The sequence below is a fragment of the Lynx rufus genome, unplaced genomic scaffold (assembly GCF_022079265.1).
Source record: "Lynx rufus isolate CCGP_SWC_20201006 ecotype Redwood Valley unplaced genomic scaffold, mLynRuf1.p SCAF_18, whole genome shotgun sequence".
NCBI classification, from domain to species: Eukaryota; Metazoa; Chordata; class Mammalia; order Carnivora; family Felidae; genus Lynx; species Lynx rufus.
The window spans coordinates 23,935,357-23,954,878 of NW_025814832.1; the positions used below are offsets into that span (position 1 = coordinate 23,935,357).

The following is a 19,522-nucleotide window of genomic DNA, read 5'->3' on the forward strand; positions in this document are numbered from 1 at the left end:
CCGTGCGCGACGCCCGGAGCCCCTGCTGCTCAGGTTCGGCGGGTTGCGGGGACTTCGGGCCCAGATTGTCGCTTTCCGCTGGATCTTGGTACCCGCCATTCCGCGTGTGGATTAGAAAACAAGTGTCCCTTCCTCCTGGCCCGCCCCATTCCAGCTCCAAACCCAGCGGCTGGCTGGGAAAGCGGCTTTTTCTAGGACATATTTAAAAAGGACTAATACTGCATCCCGCGGGCAGGGGGCCCTGAACCAAAGGGTTGGGGGATCAGAGTCGAGAGTCCTCACCCTCCTACCCCTCCAAGGCTACAGAGGGGATCATCCGGGCCGCTCGGGAGATGCGAGGCCAAGGCTGTTCAAGGTTTATTTGGTTTTCTTTTCGGCCAAAGGAGGGGGCCAGCAGGGGAGGCGCCGGTCCCTCAGTTCCACTCGGCTGTCTAAAGACAGACCGGGTCTGTGTTCTCCGGGTTGGCCGGTGAGTCCGTGGTGAAGGAATTGAGCCGAATTTTCTGGAAACTGTTGGTGTCTGCAAGTGAGTGTGGGTCCCCTCCCCCATTCTCGACCGTTTCAAGCAAAATCGACACAAATATGCTTTGGGTAAAAATTGGGAGTGGGAGCAGGGATCAATCATTAAGGAACCAGACCATTGTGATTTCCGTTCTTGCAGGACCCCTCACACCCGCTTAACCCGACTGCTCTCCCAGAAGGGGGTGGCGAGGGCAGGGGTACGGGGCCTCCGCTGCCGAGTTTGAATATTGGCCCCTGTCTCACGGGTTACTGATTAGCTCGGGCTTTCAAGCCGCAGGAGGAAGCTCTGGCCGCTCCTTTCAAGGTGCTGTGGCCCCAGTTCCTGGGCGGGGGCTCCAGGAAATTGCCTGCGGTGCCAGGCAGGCCGAGGTGTTACTAGGGTCTGGGCCAGAACTGCCGAGGTGGAGGGGGGCCGGCGGTGCTGGGGGGCAAACCCAGCGGCTGTGGCGCCTCCAGAGTCTGGACCACAGGAGAGCTGCCCTTTCAGCGTTTGGGCAGAAAGAGTGACTTTCCGAGGCCAGAAGGCCCGGCCCAGTGCGGAGGCCCCGAGGGAGCCTGCCCGGAAAGTCTCGGGCCCCTCTTTCTTGTGGGCAATCCGAAGGACAGGTAGGGAGGGAAGGTGGCTGGTACAGGGGGTTGAAACACTTTGGGGCTCCTGGGGTGCCCATGGACCTGGGTGCCTGGAACAGGGAGAGTGAGCTGAGTGTCACCGCCCATCCCACCCCCCAAGATCAGAGACGGTGCCGTTCATTTGCATAATGGAAATGAGGTCTTTGTACCGGCGCTTTGGGCGGGCTAATTTTAAGGCAATATCCCTAGTAAACAGCTCCCCTAGGTTGGGAACTCCCTCTGGGAACATTTATGTTTCCCAAATTCAGAGAATCACAGAGTCTAGGGGAAGAATCGAGTCAAGTTATTTTCATTCGCTCCATCCCAGCCAGAACTGGGAGTGGGCTGGGGGAAGATGTCCACAACCCAATGAGCCGGAGGTGGGGGGGAGCTTTGTAGCTGTGAGGAAATGGGAAACTTGGACAGTGTCTCAATCCTCCTCTCCTCCGTACACATACAGGCAAAAACCCCTCCCTGAGGTTACCGGTGCAGGAGAATTTTACTCAGTTGCTGAGCACAACTCGGACATTTCCCTGGGAAATGAAAATGCGTGCGCACCCAGAGGAGCTCGGATCTACAGCATAGAATATTACAATTATAAATTCTGCCTGTGGGGTTTCTGTACAATCCTTCTGTTGCGTAGTCAAGACTTGGTACACATTTATATCCATCTCTCTATATACACACTTCCTCAATGAGGCTGGGAGAGACACCCCAGACTGGCAGACGGCTGTGCCTGCTGGGTATTTACATATTCCCCCTTGGAGACAGACAGACGGCAGTGGACCGAACCACAGACAGATTCGTAGAGATCTGGCTCCAGAGACCAGGCGGCCTCTGGCCGGGCCCTGTCTGCTCTTTCTCCCAAACAAACGGATCAGACGAATAAACGCTCATAAATACCTCTGGGCTTAGATAAGAGCGATGAGGCGCTATTTCTTTTCATGCCGGACTCCAGGCGCCCAGGCCCTGCTTCGGGCTCCATCTCGTGACAGGCAACCTGCAGAGGTGAGGTTAATTTGGGGCTGTGGCTCTAAGGATAAGGAGATTATTTTCATGCTTCTGTATCAGGGAGGTCTCCCTGTCTTACAGCATCCTACTTAGTCTCGACTCCACAGCAAAGCCCACATTGTGCATTTCTAGGAAGGGGACACTGTGACCAGGGAGGAGGCAGGACAGATATGGCCCAAGGCCTAGCCTCAGTGGCAAGGAGGAGGGAGGTGCATACAGGCACCCTCCTGACCTTGCTCCCCCAGCCCAAATGTTCCCTATTCCTCTCTAGGAGTTGGCCCAATCACAGCTAGATTGGGGGCACTTAGGATTCTTCATCATTAGAAGACTTGAGTTTATTTTCTTAAATTTTGATAACCCCCTTCCCCCCCCCCAAGTTGGGCTAGGAAGTGATTGGTGGGACATCCAGGGATCACTATGTGGCCATGAAGGTATAGCCTAGAAGCATTCCCGAGTTGCAGGATCCTTGTAGGCCACTGTGCAACCAACCAATTTCCCACTTTTGGTCACCAAGCTCAGCCCTTTCCCTAGTATCCCAACCACTTTCCCTAGTATCTTGTGTCATCTTTAGTGGGCAAACCTGGCCCACAAAAAGGAACCCAAAGTATGAGATAGCAGACAGTCAGCTGGCCCCTTCATCATCAGATTTTGTCACACATCCTGACTCATTCCTGAACTCAGGTCTGAACATTATCGACCTTTAGTGCCTGGCTTCCATGTGCATAGTTAGAATGTTGAAAACATTGTGATTCAGTCTTCCAGCCTGGCTTCAAGGCTCATTTTCCTTAGATGAGAGAGAGAGAGAGAGAGAGGGAGAGAAAGAGAGAGAGGAACAGAGATGAGCACTCTTTCTCACACTCAAGCCTGTGCAGCAGCAAAGCTGGTGATACAAATATGAGATGTGGGAGGGACTGGAGAGACACTGAGAGTCTGACAGAAGGGTGGTGAGCCTCTGGAGAGGGGATTCGGGCTGATAGTTGTAAGCTGCCTGCTGAGTCCCCAGGAGGACCTGAACACCTCTCCCTCCTTATAAAACTAAGCCCAAACCGAGTCTTGGGAAAAAATTCATTTTAAAGAGACCTGCCAGCTTCTGGAGAGACCTGGAAAAGGAGCGAGGTCCCCTCTCTTCCCGGCTGTCTCTGATTGCCTCAAATATTAGGCAGTTTTGAGGACCCAGAATTGGAGGGGGAACAATTTCTTCCCTGTACCCAGACGTACTGAGATATCTTTGATTCTTAAGAATCTGTAGCCCAGGATATTCTAATGATTTGGGGGGTAGGGGGTGGGGGTGGAGTGAGGGTTGCAGGCAGGGTAGGGATCAGGGGAACCTAGGCTGGGGGATGTCCCTTCCTCTTCCTCTCCCTATCCCACAAGTGAAGAGAAGGCTATTCCCTTTCCCCAGTGCCCCTTCCCATTCCAAGAGCAAGCAGCAGATGCTGGAACCAGGCAGGACGTCTTGGGCAGCCGCCGTAGCCTTCCAAGAAGCTCCTAGCCTCGCTTAGCTTAACCTAGCCACAGAGCCGGAGGGAGAACCTTGGGCTCAGACCCGCCTATTTCCCAGACTTCTGGGTCCTCTGGGCTCTGGCCTGCCCTTCAGACCATAAGAATTGTGAAGAAGCGAGAATAATAAATCCAGGCTTGGAGGAGACAGAGTAGACCTGAGAAGCAGGAAAAACAGTTTTCACCTGGGAAGGAGAGTGCTTCCTCTTCTTCGCCTCTCTTTCTGAAAGCGATGCTAAACAGTGAACTCTTCTCCTTCTCTACCTACACAAAACCCTAGAAACAAACCTTTTCCTTTAGTTCTCTCCTCACCACGCGGAGATTCATTCGGGGGACATTTACCCACCCTTCCCTTGAGGGAACGGGGCTCAAGCCACGCAGGGGTTAACTTTTCTGAAAACACAATTAACTTTTTCCTATCCTGCGTGGGGAGGGGAGGGATATATTTATTTAATCACTGGGGGATGGGGTGGTCTCAATCCAAATGCTCCCTCCTCCCTCCAAGGCACAGACGCCTCTTTCGCAGATCCTACGTAGGTGGAACAGGACGCGTTGTGTTGTCGGGGAGAGAGAGAGAGAGAGAGAGGAGAAGGAGAAGAAGGAGGGAAAAAAAAAAAGGTTGATAGGTTTGTGCGCGGGTCCCTCGCGCGGGCTGCGCTCCTCCTGGGTGCTATTTGACAATTCCTGCCTCTGCCATTGGTCAGTGTTGGATCAGATGGTTGTATTTCCTTCTGGCCCTCACTGGCACCTCGCCATCCCCCCTCAGCTAAAACCCAATCTCAGATATACTACTAATAGGCGCGGCGCTCGGACTATAAAACACAACAAATCATAAACCCGGCGGAGCAGCAGCGGCCGAGCGCGCCTCCCCTCCCAATGAGTTCCTATTTCGTGAACTCCACCTTCCCCGTCACTCTGGCCAGCGGGCAGGAGTCCTTCCTGGGCCAGCTACCGCTCTACTCGTCGGGCTATGCGGACCCGCTGAGGCACTACCCCGCGCCCTACGGGCCCGGGCCCGGCCAGGACAAGGGCTTTGCCGCTTCCTCCTATTACCCGCCCGCTGGCGGCGGCTACGGCCGAGCGGCGCCCTGCGACTACGGGCCGGCGCCGGCCTTCTACCGCGAGAAGGAGTCGGCCTGCGCGCTCTCGGGCGCCGAAGAGCCGCCCCGGTTCCACCCTGAGCCGCGGAAGTCAGACTGTGCGCAGGACAAGAGCGTGTTCGGCGAGGCGGAGGAGCAGAAGTGCTCCACCCCGGTCTACCCGTGGATGCAGCGGATGAATTCGTGCAACAGTGAGTGAGCCCTCCCGCGGCCGCCCCGACCCCCGCGGGCCCCCACCCCCGGGGACAGAAGTAGCGCCCCCACCTCCTTCCCGCCCCCGCCCCCCCCCCCCGGGGTGCTGGGTGGGCATCTCAGTTAGGAGCTAAGGGAGGACTGGGCGCCTGCCCCGGGTCTCCCGCTCTGTCCTCTGGCCCTCAGGAGTTACAAAGTTTGCAAAGTCCCAGCTGCACTGGGAGCCAGGGGGAGCGAGTGGGCTCTCCCGGAGCGCCACGCCAGAGCCGGATTCCGGGGCAGGGGAGGGGGCAGGGGCCGCAGCCACTGGCGTGGCTTTCCCTCGTGCCCCCAGCCCTGGTCGGGTCCCCCACCCGAAGACGGTTCCATTAAAAACGGAGTGCGTCATAGGAAGGGGGGCGGCGTGACGCTGGCGAGGGAGAGTTGAGTCTGTCCCGGACTGTGTTTCCCTGGGGGTCCGGGGCTGGGGAGGGAGGAGGCACCAGGAAAGGGGTGGTAGTCAGAGGAGGGAGGGCGAATAAGGGGAAGAAAGGGAGAGGGAGCAGGCGCAGGCAGGCGGAGGGGGAGAGAGGGAGAAGCAGGCGCCTGGGTCTCAGGTTGGATTATTTGTCGGCCTGAAGTCCCAAATTGATGTCCATTAGCGGGACACGAAAGTGAGGAGCCGTTAATGCCGACTATGGATCGATCCACGTCATTACGGATTAAGGGCTGGAATCTATCACAGGGTGGTGGGGGAGCCAGATAGATGGAAAGAAAAGATGAGGCTAGGAAGAGACACACCTGGCCAGTGCTTCCCCAGCCCCTCCCCCTCGGCTCAGGTGGGATTTTAAGTCCTCCTCCCATCCCCCACCAGGAGTCTAGACCAGAGGCACAGGCCTGGGAGACCCGGAGGGAATCTGGAGGGGGCGCTGGAGGAGTGAAAGAGGGGGGCGGGGGGGGGGAGCAGGGAACTCTCGGAGAGCGGAGGGCATCCCGGGACAGGCTAGAGTCCATGTCTGAGGGTCGAGTGGGGGAGGGGGTTCTGGCCCCGCTGACCCCAGGCCTCAGCATCTTCTCTCTGCGTAACAGGTTCCTCCTTTGGGCCCAGCGGCCGACGCGGCCGCCAGACCTACACGCGCTACCAGACGCTGGAGCTGGAGAAAGAGTTTCACTACAATCGCTACCTGACGCGGCGGCGGCGCATCGAGATCGCGCACGCCCTGTGCCTGACCGAGCGGCAGATCAAGATCTGGTTCCAGAACCGGCGCATGAAGTGGAAAAAGGAGAGCAAACTGCTCAGCGCGTCTCAGCTCAGTGCCGAGGAGGAGGAAGAAAAACCAGCGGAGTGAAGGCGTTGGAAAGGGAGGGGGGACGCGAAGGGAGCGGCCTGTGGGGAGCCGAGGGCCTCGGAGAGCCCCGAGAAGGCTCTGCGGGCGGGGGACCCGGGGGACCTGCTCTCTAGCGCACGACACGTGCGGGGGGGCCCCAGCGCTCTCTGGACGCCCCCGCCCGCAGAGCTCTCATTGGGTGCTGGGAGGCCCTGCCGCCTGAGCCCACCCAGCACCCTGAGCGCCCCCTCCATCCCTGCGGGACCCGCTTCAGCCCCATCAGGCTCCCCTGTGAGAACTGAGGACCGGACTCACTTGATGTTTCCTGGAAGCAGAGCAAAATGCTCTTGTCCGTGTCGCGTCTCATTTCGTCCATGTCCCCGGTGCACGGTTCAATGGTAGATTCGCAGTCCCCTCAGCGGGGGCCTCGAAGACTCCCTGACCCCAGACCTCTCTCCCACCCCCTCCCTAAAGCCACTGGAAGGAGCACATACTACCTAGAAGTAAGAAGAGGAGCCTCAGAAGAAAACAAAGTTCTATTTTATTAATTTTCTATGTGTTGTGTTTGTAGTCTTGTCTTAGCTCTGGACGTGAAATACTTCGGTAATAATATTAATATTATTAATAATGATGATGATGATAATAATAAAGACGTTAAAACTCGCCGCTCGGTCACCTCTGCTCCTCCCCTGCCACTCCCCCACTCCCAAGGCCACCCCATCGTCCCAGTGCCGGAAACTCCGCAGCAAAGGCTGGAGCCCTGGTCGGCCCCAGCGGGCCCGACACGACTCGGAAGTTACAGTTGAGATAAAGGCTGGAGCGGTCCCGCCCAGGCTCCCGCGCCGCGCCTCGCCAGTGCTGCGGCTCCAAACAGCCTCTCCTGGTGCACACTTGGGGGACGGAGAAGGGCCGTTTCCCTCTCATTCTCTAGCTTTTCCTCGTTTGTCCGTGGCACGAGGGACGATCGAGGCCCGAGCCCGGAGCCCCTGCAGAGACAGCCAGGAGGGTCTGGCGCCTCAGCAGCGCCTTGCTGTCCTCACGATCGCGAAGCCGGTAGCCTTTGGCCTGTCCACATGGCCTGATCTCCTCCGGCCTTGGCCCTCGGCTCCCGGCCCGTGCCTCTGGAGACTAAAATCGGGGCCACCGGGTATCTCTCCGCGCGCAGCTGAAGGCTCCAGGCGCCCCTTCCTGCCTCAAGCAGGAGCTCATCGACAAGTAGGGGAATTTGAAGGCGCCGGCGGGCGCGGGGTGGAGGGCACGACTTTCCCCTGCTCCTTGGACACTTGAGGGCAGGAGGCCAGGTGATGGGGCATTTTGGTCTCATGCCCTCAACCAAAAAAACGACCCATTCTCTCCCCACCCCCACCCTCACCCAGGCAGCAATCTGCGGACACTGTTTTCCTTTCTTCCTCCTCCCTCTCTCTCGCTTTTTTATTTTTAAAGAAAATAGCCATCCGGCAGAAGGAGCCCAGCTGCGGCGGTCTTTGGCCGCCCAGCATGCTCAGCAAGGCGCCGCTGGTCCTCGGAACCCCTTTCCAGGGAAGATGTGGGCCGCGGAGCACATTCTGAAACTACCCAGATGCCAGCAAGGGGCCTTCAGTGGGGCCTCCCAATGCAATAGCGGGCATCTGGTGAAAGGGTCTTGCCTTCATCCCAGACTCGCAGAACCCCAAACCCCAGGCACCTACTGTGCTGCCGTTTTCCCCTAAACTAGGCCGCTTAGCCCCAGCCCTGTTCCTCCTCTGGGGTCCCTGTCCTGCTTTGCCATTTTCCGGGCCTGGGCTAAGGATGAAGAGGAAGTCAGGAGGAGGATTCCAAACTTCTAAAGGGCACAGAAGTGAAAGCTTCTCCGTGGAACCCTCGGCCCAGCCCTGCCAGCTCCGCCTGGACGCTATGCATGGGCCACAGCAGTCCAGGCAGGAAGCAGGCCGGGCTGAACTCAGGGGGAAACGCATTGCAATAATTGTTTTTCACACATCTTCCAACCCTCCCCCCACCATTTCCTTCCCCAACTCGGAGACTTGCAAAGCCCACATAAGGGAAAAGCGACTCAGTTTTTGATCATCTCATCCAGAGTGAAAATATAATAATAATAATAATAATAATAATGACAAGGAGAAGGACACCAGTAGTCTAACACCACTTTCAAGAAAGTGGGTAAAGGCTCAACTGGGTCCCTCCTCTAAAAGACTCAACTCTGCGGGTGAGCCTGGCCCAGGTTTCTTTTCTCGCCCGGCGTTTGCAGGGAGCCAGCAGGGAGGCAGCGGTCGCCGCCATGGCAGTCTGCGGCCCGCGCTCCCGCCGATCGCCGGGAGGTGGCGCGCTCTGCTCAGAGGCCGCCGCCAACCTTCTCCCGGTTTCTCCCCCTTCTCCTTTTTTCCCCCTCTCTCGGAGGCTCGCATTGAATCGGCCCTAACGATTCTCGGATCGTCATTATTTGTAACCATAGAGCATGAATTACCTCTTGAGGTCATCAGCGAGAATTTACGACTGGTCAACAAAAGCACGTGATTCTCTAACGCCCCCCCATCCCCCTTCCAACCCCCCCCCCATATTTGGCCGCATACATAGCAAAACGAAGTACAGTGCATCGCTATAATTCATTAATACATCATAAATCGTGAAGCACAGGGTTATAACGACCACGATCCACAAATCAAGCCCTCCAAAATCACCCAAATGAGCTCGTACTTTGTAAACTCCTTCTCGGGGCGTTATCCAAATGGCCCGGACTATCAGTTGCTAAATTATGGCAGTGGCAGCTCTCTGAGCGGCTCTTACAGGGATCCCGCTGCCATGCACACCGGCTCTTACGGCTACAATTACAATGGGATGGACCTCAGCGTCAACCGCTCCTCGGCCTCCTCCAGCCACTTTGGGGCGGTGGGCGAGAGCTCGCGCGCCTTCCCCGCGCCCGCCCAGGAGCCCCGCTTCAGGCAGGCGGCGTCGAGCTGCTCCCTGTCCTCGCCCGAGTCCCTGCCCTGCACCAACGGCGACAGCCACAGCGCCAAGCCCTCTGCTTCGTCCCCCTCCGACCAGGCGACCCCGGCCAGCTCCAGCGCCAATTTCACCGAAATAGACGAGGCCAGCGCATCCTCGGAGCCTGAGGAAGCGGCGAGCCAGCTAAGCAGCCCGAGCCTAGCTCGGGCACAGCCAGAGCCCATGGCCACCTCCACAGCCGCGCCCGAGGGGCAGACTCCGCAGATATTCCCCTGGATGAGGAAGCTTCACATCAGCCATGGTAATTGTCGCTTTCGCTCCCTTTTTTGTCTTCCCCTGGCTTTCCTTCTCTGCGTTTGGGGAGGTTGGGGTGGGGGGAGGCGAGGAGAGCTTGGCTTTTCCTCAAATATAGATTTATTTTTTTTTTCCGGGGGGGAGAAGTCTCTAAGAGGGTCCTCACAGCTCGGGGGATAGAGCCAAAGAAGGTCTAGGTCTTTAGCTGGGGAGGAGTATTTTTAATCATTTGTCTCCAGATTCGGCTAAGGTTTTATTCGCCCAGCTGTACTAGCTATAGGATGAAGGATGGGGTTTATGTAACGTGGGGAAGGGTCGTGCTTACCCCCGAAATTTTGAGGCTGCTGCTAGCAAAGGAGGGGCGAGCAGTAAAAGGAGCTTTCCAGGGCAAAAGTGCAGCCGCTCTCCTCCCTCCCGGGGCGAGCGGCCGCCTGAGCCCAGCGAAGGGTGAGGCACAGGGAGGGAGCAAGAGACAAAGCCGGGCGCATTCACTGCCGGCAGAAGTGGGGGCTGCAGGAGAAGGGGGTGCAGAAGCGAGCTCGGATGCGGGCGTCTGGAGTGGGGAGGATTGGAGCTGCGGTGAGCTGGGTGCCAGGGACGCCTGGGTCCTGCTCCACGCCCCTCTCCCATCCAGTGCCCCCCTCCCTTAACCGGAATAACATTGCCTCGCGGCTCTACTCTGTCTGCTCCAGATATGACCGGGCCGGACGGGAAAAGGGCCCGGACCGCGTACACCCGCTACCAGACCCTAGAGCTGGAGAAGGAGTTCCACTTCAACCGCTACCTGACGCGGCGGCGGCGCATCGAGATCGCCCACGCGCTCTGCCTGTCCGAGCGCCAGATCAAGATCTGGTTCCAGAACCGGCGCATGAAGTGGAAGAAAGACAACAAACTGAAAAGTATGAGCCTGGCTACAGCCGGCAGCGCCTTCCAGCCCTGAGCCCGCCGGGAGGAGCCCTGGGTGGCCCGAGAGCCCTTGCCGCCCCCAGCCCTGGCCCCTCCAAGCCTCCCTGCGCTGCCACTGCCCGCTGGGGACCGGTTCCCACGAGCCTGCCTCGCCCCGGCCTTGTGTTACGATTTTTCGTTCGGTCTTAGGTCTTCCTGTGGCTCCCTCTCTCCTGGACTGGTTAATCTTGTTATTATTGTTAATAATAATAATTATTATTATTTTCCCTCCATGCTCCCCACGCCCCTCCACTCACCCCAAATCCGCCAGTATTTCTGAATGTTCGTGTCTGTGGTTGCACTCCTTCCCCCAGGAAAGAAAGAAACTCGCATGTTTAATGTGAACTTTCCCCTCCCCATCTGTGTTCTTCTAACTTATTTATAAAAGGGTGATCGCTGTATTTTGAGTTTCAGCTTGAAACTTCTCTAAGGGGCAGCAGTTGAGGTGGGGTAGTGCCGCAGCGCCCTGGCCCAGCTGAGCTGGCCTCCGCGATGGAGTCCATGACTGTCTCTTTCCACCCTCCTCCTCCTCCCTCTCCACTCCCCAGGCCCAAGTCTCCCAGTGGCTTGGTCCTGGGGTGGGAAGGGGGCAGGGAGGGCCAAAGAGGGTGATATGGAGAAGAGGGAAGGTAAACCTTGAGAGTAAGGTTCCTGCCGCCTGGGTAGGCCCCACAAGGCCTGGCCTGGGAGTGTAGGGAAACAAAAATAATCCTCAGTGTAAAATGTCTTGTGTATTTCTCTGTGAGTCCATGGGTCTGGAGTAGAGGGCCCAAACCTTGTAAATAGGGGGATAGTCTGGGTCAGACCCATCCCCTCCCCACCCCCCCCACCCCCAGTTCGCTTCTAAGACCATTTGTAGTGAGTGAGTGGATGCTGTGCTACGTGTGAAATCTGTCTTTGCCTTTGCCGGGCCTGTCTCAGTGATTCGCTTTTGGTATTTGTTTGTAGCTTTCCTTGAAGTCAAATAAATGTTTCCCCTACTCCACTGCCCTCCCACTTGTCTTTTCTCTGGGGGCCTGCCTCTCCCATCACTGGGCACACCCTAGACCATTCTTGACAGATCTGGGGTGTAGGGAAGGGAAAGCAGGGTGCTTGCCAGCAGCCTCTCTTAGCCATCTACATCCCTGGCTTGGTCAGCGGTACTTGGGCCAAGGGATAGGCTTTCCCCCGTCTGGGGGACTGGGAGGCCCAGAAATCCCACACGGGGCTGGAGTAAGGGAAAGGCCGAGCTGGACTCTACCCTGGCCTTCCACCAGCCAGCCAGAAAAGCCTCTAGAAACCTCTTCAGGGAAAGCAGTTTAGGCCTAAGTCGTGTTAGGAGGCTCCTGGCCTTTTGGGAGTGGTACAGGCCTGCTCAGATCCCCTGGCTCCTGGCCCAAATCCCAATTCAGCTCTGCCACCCACTAAGACCAAAAAAAAAAAAAAAAAAAAAAAAAAAAAAAAAAAATCAGCTCAATTTCAAAGGTTTTCTCTCAACCTCAGTCTTCTCTATACTTATCAAGGGCTCCCTCTCTCCAGGGGCCCAGCTGACCTTCCTTCTTGATTAGGAGTTGGGGGTCCCTCCTGAAAGACCCCTGTTCCCCTGCCAGCCCGAGTGGCCCAGGGTTAGGGCCCAGTCTTCCTCCATCCAAGTCCGCCTCCACCCTGAGTACAAGAGTCAAGTCTGGACACTTACCCGGTCAATCCCTTCCAGCTTGGCCCAACTTCTTACAGGACTTGGGGGGGGAGGGGGAACTGGTGAGGAGGCAGCCAAGGGTCGTAGAGGCTCTACTGGGCCCTCCTTCCCCCTCACCCCTTGACTTTGTCCCCCTTTGTCCATAGCAAACTATCCCAAAAGTCGCTATGACATTTAGATGTCAAATGGATAGGGGTTTTATCTCGAAGTTAGATCGTAAAAATCGCCGAGAAGTCAGACAGATACCCCTCACTGGCTCGAGAAAGTCACGTGAGGTCCATAAAGTTAGTTTTATGGTTTTGGGGAGTTGACACCGCGCGGTATATTTCACATTCTCCAGAATGTTAAGTGACACTTTAACTGCTCGCTGTGGTGGGGAAGGGGGCAGAGGTAGGTGAGCGCTCTCCCAGCCCAGAAGGCGGTGGCGGCAGCCCAGGCCCCCGGCGCTCCCGCGGTAAGTGGCTTCCAGCTTTCGCTTTCTCCCCTCGCAATTTTGGGGCTTGGAACTGGGGAAGGAAATCTTGCCTCCGGCCGCAGGGCTGTGAGATGATAAGGTGGGGGAAATTTAGTCTGCGTTTTGCACGGAGTCCTGACAGGCTGGGTGTCTGAAGTGGGGGCACTCGGTTCCATAAGGCCTCAGTGGTTGGGGTGCCTGGTTTGTATTTGCAGGAGTGTCTGGCTCTTTGTGGGGAAAGGGGCTCGTGGGGGCTCCTTCGGTGCCCTTGGAAATTTAGGGGGCAAGAGGGAAGGGTGTGTATTACTGAAGCAAGGGCCCCTTGTGGGGGGGCCACTTCACTGCTGGATATCTTCAGACAGACATCTCCCCACCCCCAGGAAAGAAACTTTATGACATTCATTTGTCAGGGGTGTGTGGGGGCGCGCGCGGCTGGGCACTTTTATCTGGATACATCTGAGCTGAGAAAAAGCACCCGGAAGGCTAGCGCAGCTGCTGGGGGCTGCCTTGCACTGGGGCTCTCTTTGGCTTTCAGATTTTTGAACCCTATGAAAGGGGGTCCCTGCCTTTTCTCCAAGGCCTGTTGGAGGGGGTTACTCAGGATGGGGAGCGCGGCACTTCTGCACCCAGCTTCAGCCTGTTAATTCCAAGCCGACCCTTCTGCTTGGCTCTAAGTAGGGTCAGAGGGGCACAATCCCCTCAAATTCCAAACCTAATTCCTGGCCAGGAGTGGGGGGGGGGGAAGGGGAGCGCTTCTTCCCTTGCCTGGAGGAGTTAGATGTTGAAGCAGATCCCTGGCAGTCCCTCCATAAATAAAACTTGCTCCAGAACACAGACCCCAACTGTCCGGAGGGGGCGGGGGGGGGGGGGGAGAAGGGACGCAGGAGCTGGGAGAGAAAAATCAGAGGTTCTCTCTTTCCTCTCCTCTCTCGCCCTCTTCTTTTCTCTCCACCAGACCCTTAAAAGCCCCTTTGTTTTGTGGCACCACAAACCAGAGGGATTTCATCATTTGACCCCCAGGGGGCCTGTTATTTTCTAAGGGTAAGTCACCCTCTTCTAAAAACCAGAGGCCTCCTCTCCACCAAACTGACCACCGTCCACCCCCCCTTTTAACAGGGGTCTGCCACCCTGTTACTCCTGTTTTTTGCCGGCCTGCCAGCTTATCAACTCCTGTGGATAGTTCCTCAAATTGGACATGTGGCGCCTTAAGGGGCTTCTGATCTTTGGGACAAGGAGAGGGCCACAAGATTCCCTTCATTTCCCATTAAAGGATGCCTGCCCTCTGCCTCTCTCCTCTCTTCCCTGCAGCCACTCTCTGTTCCCTGAGCTCTCCAGTCCCTGCCCAGGCCTGACTTAGGAGAGCCTTCACAGGTTTGAGAGCAAAGAGGACAGAGAGCTTGGTGTCCTCACCCTGATTTGAAGATGAATCTCCCCAAGAATGATGAGGCATTGGTATCCCTTGGAAAGGAGACTCCGGTCAGTTCCCAAAGGATCCTCAACATCCTTTAAGATACCAATATATTTTGGAGGCATAGCTTCCCCACGCTCCCACTCTGGACAAGGCAAATGAGTTGAGTAAGGTGCAGAGGAAGAGTGCAGCAGGGGCAGAATCTGACCTGGGGCCTCCTGGGAAACCCCATTGCCATGTGCCCTGGCCTCCCTCCAACGCCGCCTCCTTCTCTCAGAAACCCCAGACCACCAGGCCTGCCTTGAAGATTTTTTTTTTGCCCCCTTCCATGTCAGCTCTGCAAACTCTGATAAAGAAACGTGTGGGGCTGGTGTCCCAGGGACATCTGCTGGGCATATCTAGACAGACTTCCCGGAATGGCAAAAAGAAGCTGAGGCGGGGTGCCCACTTCCTCCCTGGAAGCCAAAACCCTTGAAGGGTCTGGTCTCCTCCTCTAAGCGGCTCCTGAAGACCCTCCGGCTGGGTTTTCCTCTTCTCTACTTTAGGTTGTCTGGGCAATGGTCTCCCTTAAAACCCAACAAGGACGTGTTGGGGGAGGGGGTGAGAGGTGGGAAGGGGTTTCTGGTGCAAGGAGCTTCTTCTCCTTTGCTATAGCCCCCCCTCTCACCCCCCCCCCCAGCCCTGCCCTTCCCTCCAAGATGTTCTTTGGGAAAGCTGTTCCCCAGTCTGGAGGACTCTTCTCTCCCTTCTCACCCACTTGCTTCCCCTCCCCGGCTGAGCCCAGGCCTCAACCTTGTGAGCTACAGGCTGGTACCCTCTGGCCAGATCCTTATGCCCATCCTTGCAACTGCCCAGCACCCTCAACCCCGGGCAGGGCGGAGGAGGCAGCCAGGGATTGAGGCCGCAGTTGCCCTTTTCCCCCCAAGGCCAGCCTGACCAGCACTCTGCAGACAATTTGATTTTGATTTTTTTTGTTTTGTTTTATTTGGTTATTTTGTTTTGTTTTGGTTTGTTTCTCTGCGCCACGGGGCGGGAGGAAGTATAAAGAAGTGTAAACAGGAAAGCCAGCCGGCCCTGGAGTTCTTAGCGCCCATATTTCATCGGCGGCTTCCTCTCCATAACTGCAGCACGGACACTTAACCCTTCCCTGGCTGTGAGAATGTATTCCCTGGGGGTGGTGGGGACAGGGTGTGGGGGCAAGATCCAAGTAGAAGCTCCTTTCCCCGGCCCGGTTCCTTTATCCCTGGGGTCTGAATGCTGGGGCAGAAGCCAAGGATTTGGAGCAAGAGAGAAAACAGACCGCTCTCCCAAACTCAACCCCTTCCAGGGCAGTGAGGAGAAGGCTCTCCCTGCATGGGCTTTTCAGCTTGGGGACCAACTGGATCGACCAAGGAGGACAGAGCTAGGGAGAACCCCTCCCATGCTTTAGGGTCACTCTCTCCATTTTTGGAGTTTCTAGAAGTAATCAGATTTCGAGGCTGGGATCTGCCCACAGCAGGATTTATCGATTGCTGCAGCGCTGTTACACATCCATATTAATTAACCCAGACACCGGCCTGGAAACTGAGCTGCTTGGGGAGGAGGAGGAGGGGAGAAATAGGGGCCCCTTAAGGAAAATGGACATTTCTCCCTAAGTGCCCCCAGGGCCCAGATTGGAGAGTCCTTCTCCACCAGAATCGTGTGGCCTTCCCCAAGCTTGATGTCCCCGCACTTCTCAGCAGGGGCAAGCGTGCCTTCCTCCCCACAGTCAGAATCCACACACAAATATTCTCAGGGGTGGAATTAAACACCCCTCAGGCCTGACTCTTCCTTGTCAGAGGTAGGCTGCCCCAGCCCTCCAAGGGATGGATCCTTTGGTGGATATTCGCAGCACGACCTTTCTAGAGGGCTTCACGCCTCCTCCCCACCTTCCTTGCAACTTCCTCCAGGTAGAAGCTTTTTTATGGTTTGGGGGCTTGTTTTGTTTTTAGTGTTTGGTGGTGGTGGTGGTGATGGCCTTCCCCTTCGTCTTCCCCCTCCCTCCAAAAAGTGATTAAAATCTGTTAAAGGATTTAATTAAGACAGTTAAATGAAAAGGAAGGAGGCGCAAATGAGTTGGGGGAAAAAACCCACACCAAAGCTATTCTCAACGATTAAATCGCCATTTTAACAATATAATGGAGTTTGCATCCTGAAAGGGGAAATCAACGCTCATATCTCATCAATAATTCATAGAGTCCGGGATCACGCAGAGGTCAGCAGACGGGGCCGAAGCGCCGGCCTGCTTGGGGCTCCGAGCCGCTGGAGCCGCTGCCGCATACATTACGCGCCGCGGGCCGCGCTGCCGCCACCTCCGCGGCGGCTTGGGCCGGGGACGCGCCTGCCGACAGGTTTAGGCTGATTTTCGGATTTTTCGTTCTTCCTTTTGGTGAATTTACTGAGACCCAGATTTCGGGCTCCCAGAGGATGTGGGGGATTTAGGAGACGGGAGAGGACTGGACTTGGGAGCGATTTGGGACCGGTCGCACCTGGCATGTCACCACCTTTCCAAGTTTTAATCTCTTCTCCACCTTTTTTTTCTCCGTTTCCCTGTTTCAGGCGTCTTCTGTCCTGTCTCTTCTCTCCCCCACATTTCCACTTGAAGAGGAAGATGCACTCGCTGCAGCTTCTTCTAGCTTCTCTTCCCGGGGGAAGAGGCTCCCAGGCTGCCTGGCGGGTTCTGGCCTTGCAGTCCGCGTGGTTACGGGCTGAGCCCACATAGCTGTGGCCCTGGTTTCGGCCTCTGAACCTTGACTCTGTCTTTGATTATAGCGATCCCTGACCTCGGAGCCCTGTGGGGTAGGGATGAATGTGCCCAGGGAGGAAAGGGATCTCGCAGGCCCCAGTCCGGCTTGCCTGGTCAAGATGACCCCGGGCCAGGTGGGAAGGGAAGGATTCAGCTCGGAAGGCAGCATCTGGAGGAAAAGTAGAGGGAAAGTGGCAGCATGTGAGAACATCTCCCCTTGGAGCTTGAAGGCGGGATGCAGGATAATCTCTCTATTTTGGAAATTCTGCAGGCTTGTTGCATTCTCTGTGTTTGTGCCTCTCTAATTTGCTCTCTTCTGTTTTCTGACTCCCAACGGGCCCCTAGGGAAGGAGGAAGGAAACCTGTCCCTGTGAGAGGTGGGGTCCTGAGAGGGGATATTTGGGCACAAGGGAAACCGAAAGAGCGCAGGTCGCCCGTATGGCCTCTGCGCTGGCCGAGAAGCAGAGGCTGTAACGTCCCGGAGCTGCCAGTAGAGTCCGCCTTAGACCAAGTTCACAGCCAGGCTGGGGCCTCTGAGGCGCCAGCGAGCGGCCGTGCAAGGTGGCCCCGGGCCCGCTGGGTCTCGCACGGCCTGGACACTGAGCTCTCTTTCCAGCCCTTTGGGGACTGTGGCTCCCTCCGCTCTCAAGGAACCCTTGCTCCAAGCTCTCTCCACTCTTCACCCCAGAAACTCCCTCCTCCAGGTCAGCCGACGCGTCTTACCGCGCCCTGTGTGTCCCCATGCCCAGCACCCGCGGCCCCACTCGGGGACAAGAATGGAGAGGATGGGTCATCCAAAGCCTTTCCAGGCACTCCACAGGAGAGACCGGTGGAAATGCGGGAAGTGGGGTCGATGCAGGAAGTGGGGTGGCGTTTTTGTTTTTGTTTTTTTCCGAAGGAGCTATTTAATAATCAAGACTCCTCTTCCCCAGTGCTAAGGCCCTTAGTGGAGGTTGGGGACGGTGGTGAGCGGGGGAGGGGCACGAAAAGCGTTTTTGCGCTTGGGTTTCTGCAGCCGGCGCAGCAGAATGAGACCCTGGGCCGTGAGGCCAGTGTTATTGCCAGAGGGGTCGCAAAGTTGGAGGGTCAAAAGTTTACAGCGTGCGTGAGCGGGCGGCGGCGTCTAGCGGCGGGGGCGGGCTGGGCAAGGGGAGGAGGCTGTGTGAGTGGAGGGAGAAGCGAGGGAGCAAGGGGTGCTGGAGGTATGGGAGACGTGTGCTTGGGGAGTGGGGGAGCAGAAGTGGGGTGGAGAGACTGACACCTGGGAAGGGAGACACTGGAGTAGAGGAGAAACCCTTCTCCAAACCCCGGAGCTGGTGGGGTGGGGGAGCCGCACAAAAGAGCGCTGGGGGCATGGAATCCTCTGCGCAATTTTCTCTCCCAAAGATAACCTTTGAGTCACCATATAAAATTTAATTAAAACCTACCCAGCCGCACACATTTAAAAAAAAAAATCCAATTACCCACACGTCCTTGCAGGACATTTGATGGGGCCAAAGAAGGCTTCCAAGGTGAAGGCCTGATTCTCACCAACATCAGCCCCACCCTGCTTCCCCTAAAGGGGCCAAACAGCTGACTCCCCCAACTCCCCCCTTTGCCCCCAGGCAGGCCTGTTTTTCAGGGTTTCCTAGCCCCCAGGCTGGGTCCAGGAAGCTGGAGTCCATGACTCCTATGGGCTAGGACTGGAGGGTTTCTGAACTCCCATTCCTCTTTCCAAATTGCTTGGGTTTAAGAAGGTGGATATTGAAAGAAGGGTGGCTTGCTAATCCTCGCACTCTCCCAAACCTCCACTTGTGTGTTCATCCAGAATCCCTCTCTTCCTAAGTGGAGGAGGGAGGGGAAATGAGAAGGAAAAATACTGAATGGCCTCACAGAGATCTTTTTAACTGGAGTTGAAACAAGCGACCTGAAATGAACCTCCAATCCATGCATTAGGCTGCGCTCATAAGTAACATGTTTACAGGGACTCTGTAATTATAACACCAGGGCATATGCCTATTTTTGGTCTTTAAATGACTGTTTGTTGTGTTATGAAATGTCTTCATCTTCTGTTCTAAGCATTGGGTATAGGAGGTGCGCTGTGGGTGTTTGTCCTGAGAGTTTTCATAAAGATGCCTTTTGAAATATGGCCGGAAGAGACAACAACTTAATGGCAGATTTTACATCAATTTGCCCCAGTTTTTGCCTAACCAGTTGGGTGTGGGTCCCCATTTCTACTCAGCCTTGGGACAGGTTTCTCTGAGGAGTCAGGCCAGGAAGGAATTCCTGAAGTCCAGAAGGGGTAGAGGTCAAAGCCTGAACAGGAACTCCTGTTCGTCCTCTGTGTCTTCTTCCTCCTTTCCAGGACAGAATGCTAGCAAATTTATGGTTCTGTGGACTAGCCTGGAGCAGCCAAAGGGCCTGGGCTGGAGAGGCCTCGGGAAGGGGAAAAGAGAGTCCTCAGCCATCCTGGCCAAACCAGGTGTTTGGGGATGTTCTCTCCCATCTCCCTGGGCTAGGGGGGTATATCTCCCTGCAGACACTCGCCCTAGACTTAAACTGGGTGGAAGGGGAGTCACCTGACCTACCTCTGCTGCGCCGTTGGAGGCTGCAGAAAGGGGAAAATGTGTTGTTGACAATCCACCAATTCTAATCCTTGAGAGACAAATCAAAGAAAGTCTCTGAGTATTTTTAATGCCTCCTTGCTTTATTCCAATACCTCCTTGTGGTGGTGATGGGGGTAGGTAAAAAGAGTTACTGTATAGATGAGAAGTGGTTTTAAACAAAAAACGGGGGGGGGGGCGGTGGAGTATTGTTTTGTT

General features: G+C 56.1%; 2 protein-coding genes across 2 annotated transcripts; both read left to right on the top strand.

The window, feature by feature from the left end:
• The first annotated feature begins 4,154 nt into the window (after positions 1-4,154).
• On the top strand, positions 4,155-6,274 carry HOXB6 (homeobox B6). Its single transcript, XM_047080550.1, has 2 exons — positions 4,155-4,933; positions 6,003-6,274. The coding sequence occupies exons 1-2, from the start codon at positions 4,519-4,521 to the stop codon at positions 6,260-6,262; spliced, it is 675 nt and encodes a 224-aa protein (XP_046936506.1). The 5' UTR covers positions 4,155-4,518; the 3' UTR covers positions 6,263-6,274.
• A 2,646-nt stretch (positions 6,275-8,920) lies between these two features.
• On the top strand, positions 8,921-10,415 carry HOXB5 (homeobox B5). Its single transcript, XM_047080560.1, has 2 exons — positions 8,921-9,482; positions 10,168-10,415. Exons 1-2 carry the CDS (start codon positions 8,921-8,923, stop codon positions 10,413-10,415), a joined length of 810 nt encoding a protein of 269 aa, XP_046936516.1.
• The last annotated feature ends 9,107 nt before the right edge of the window (positions 10,416-19,522 follow it).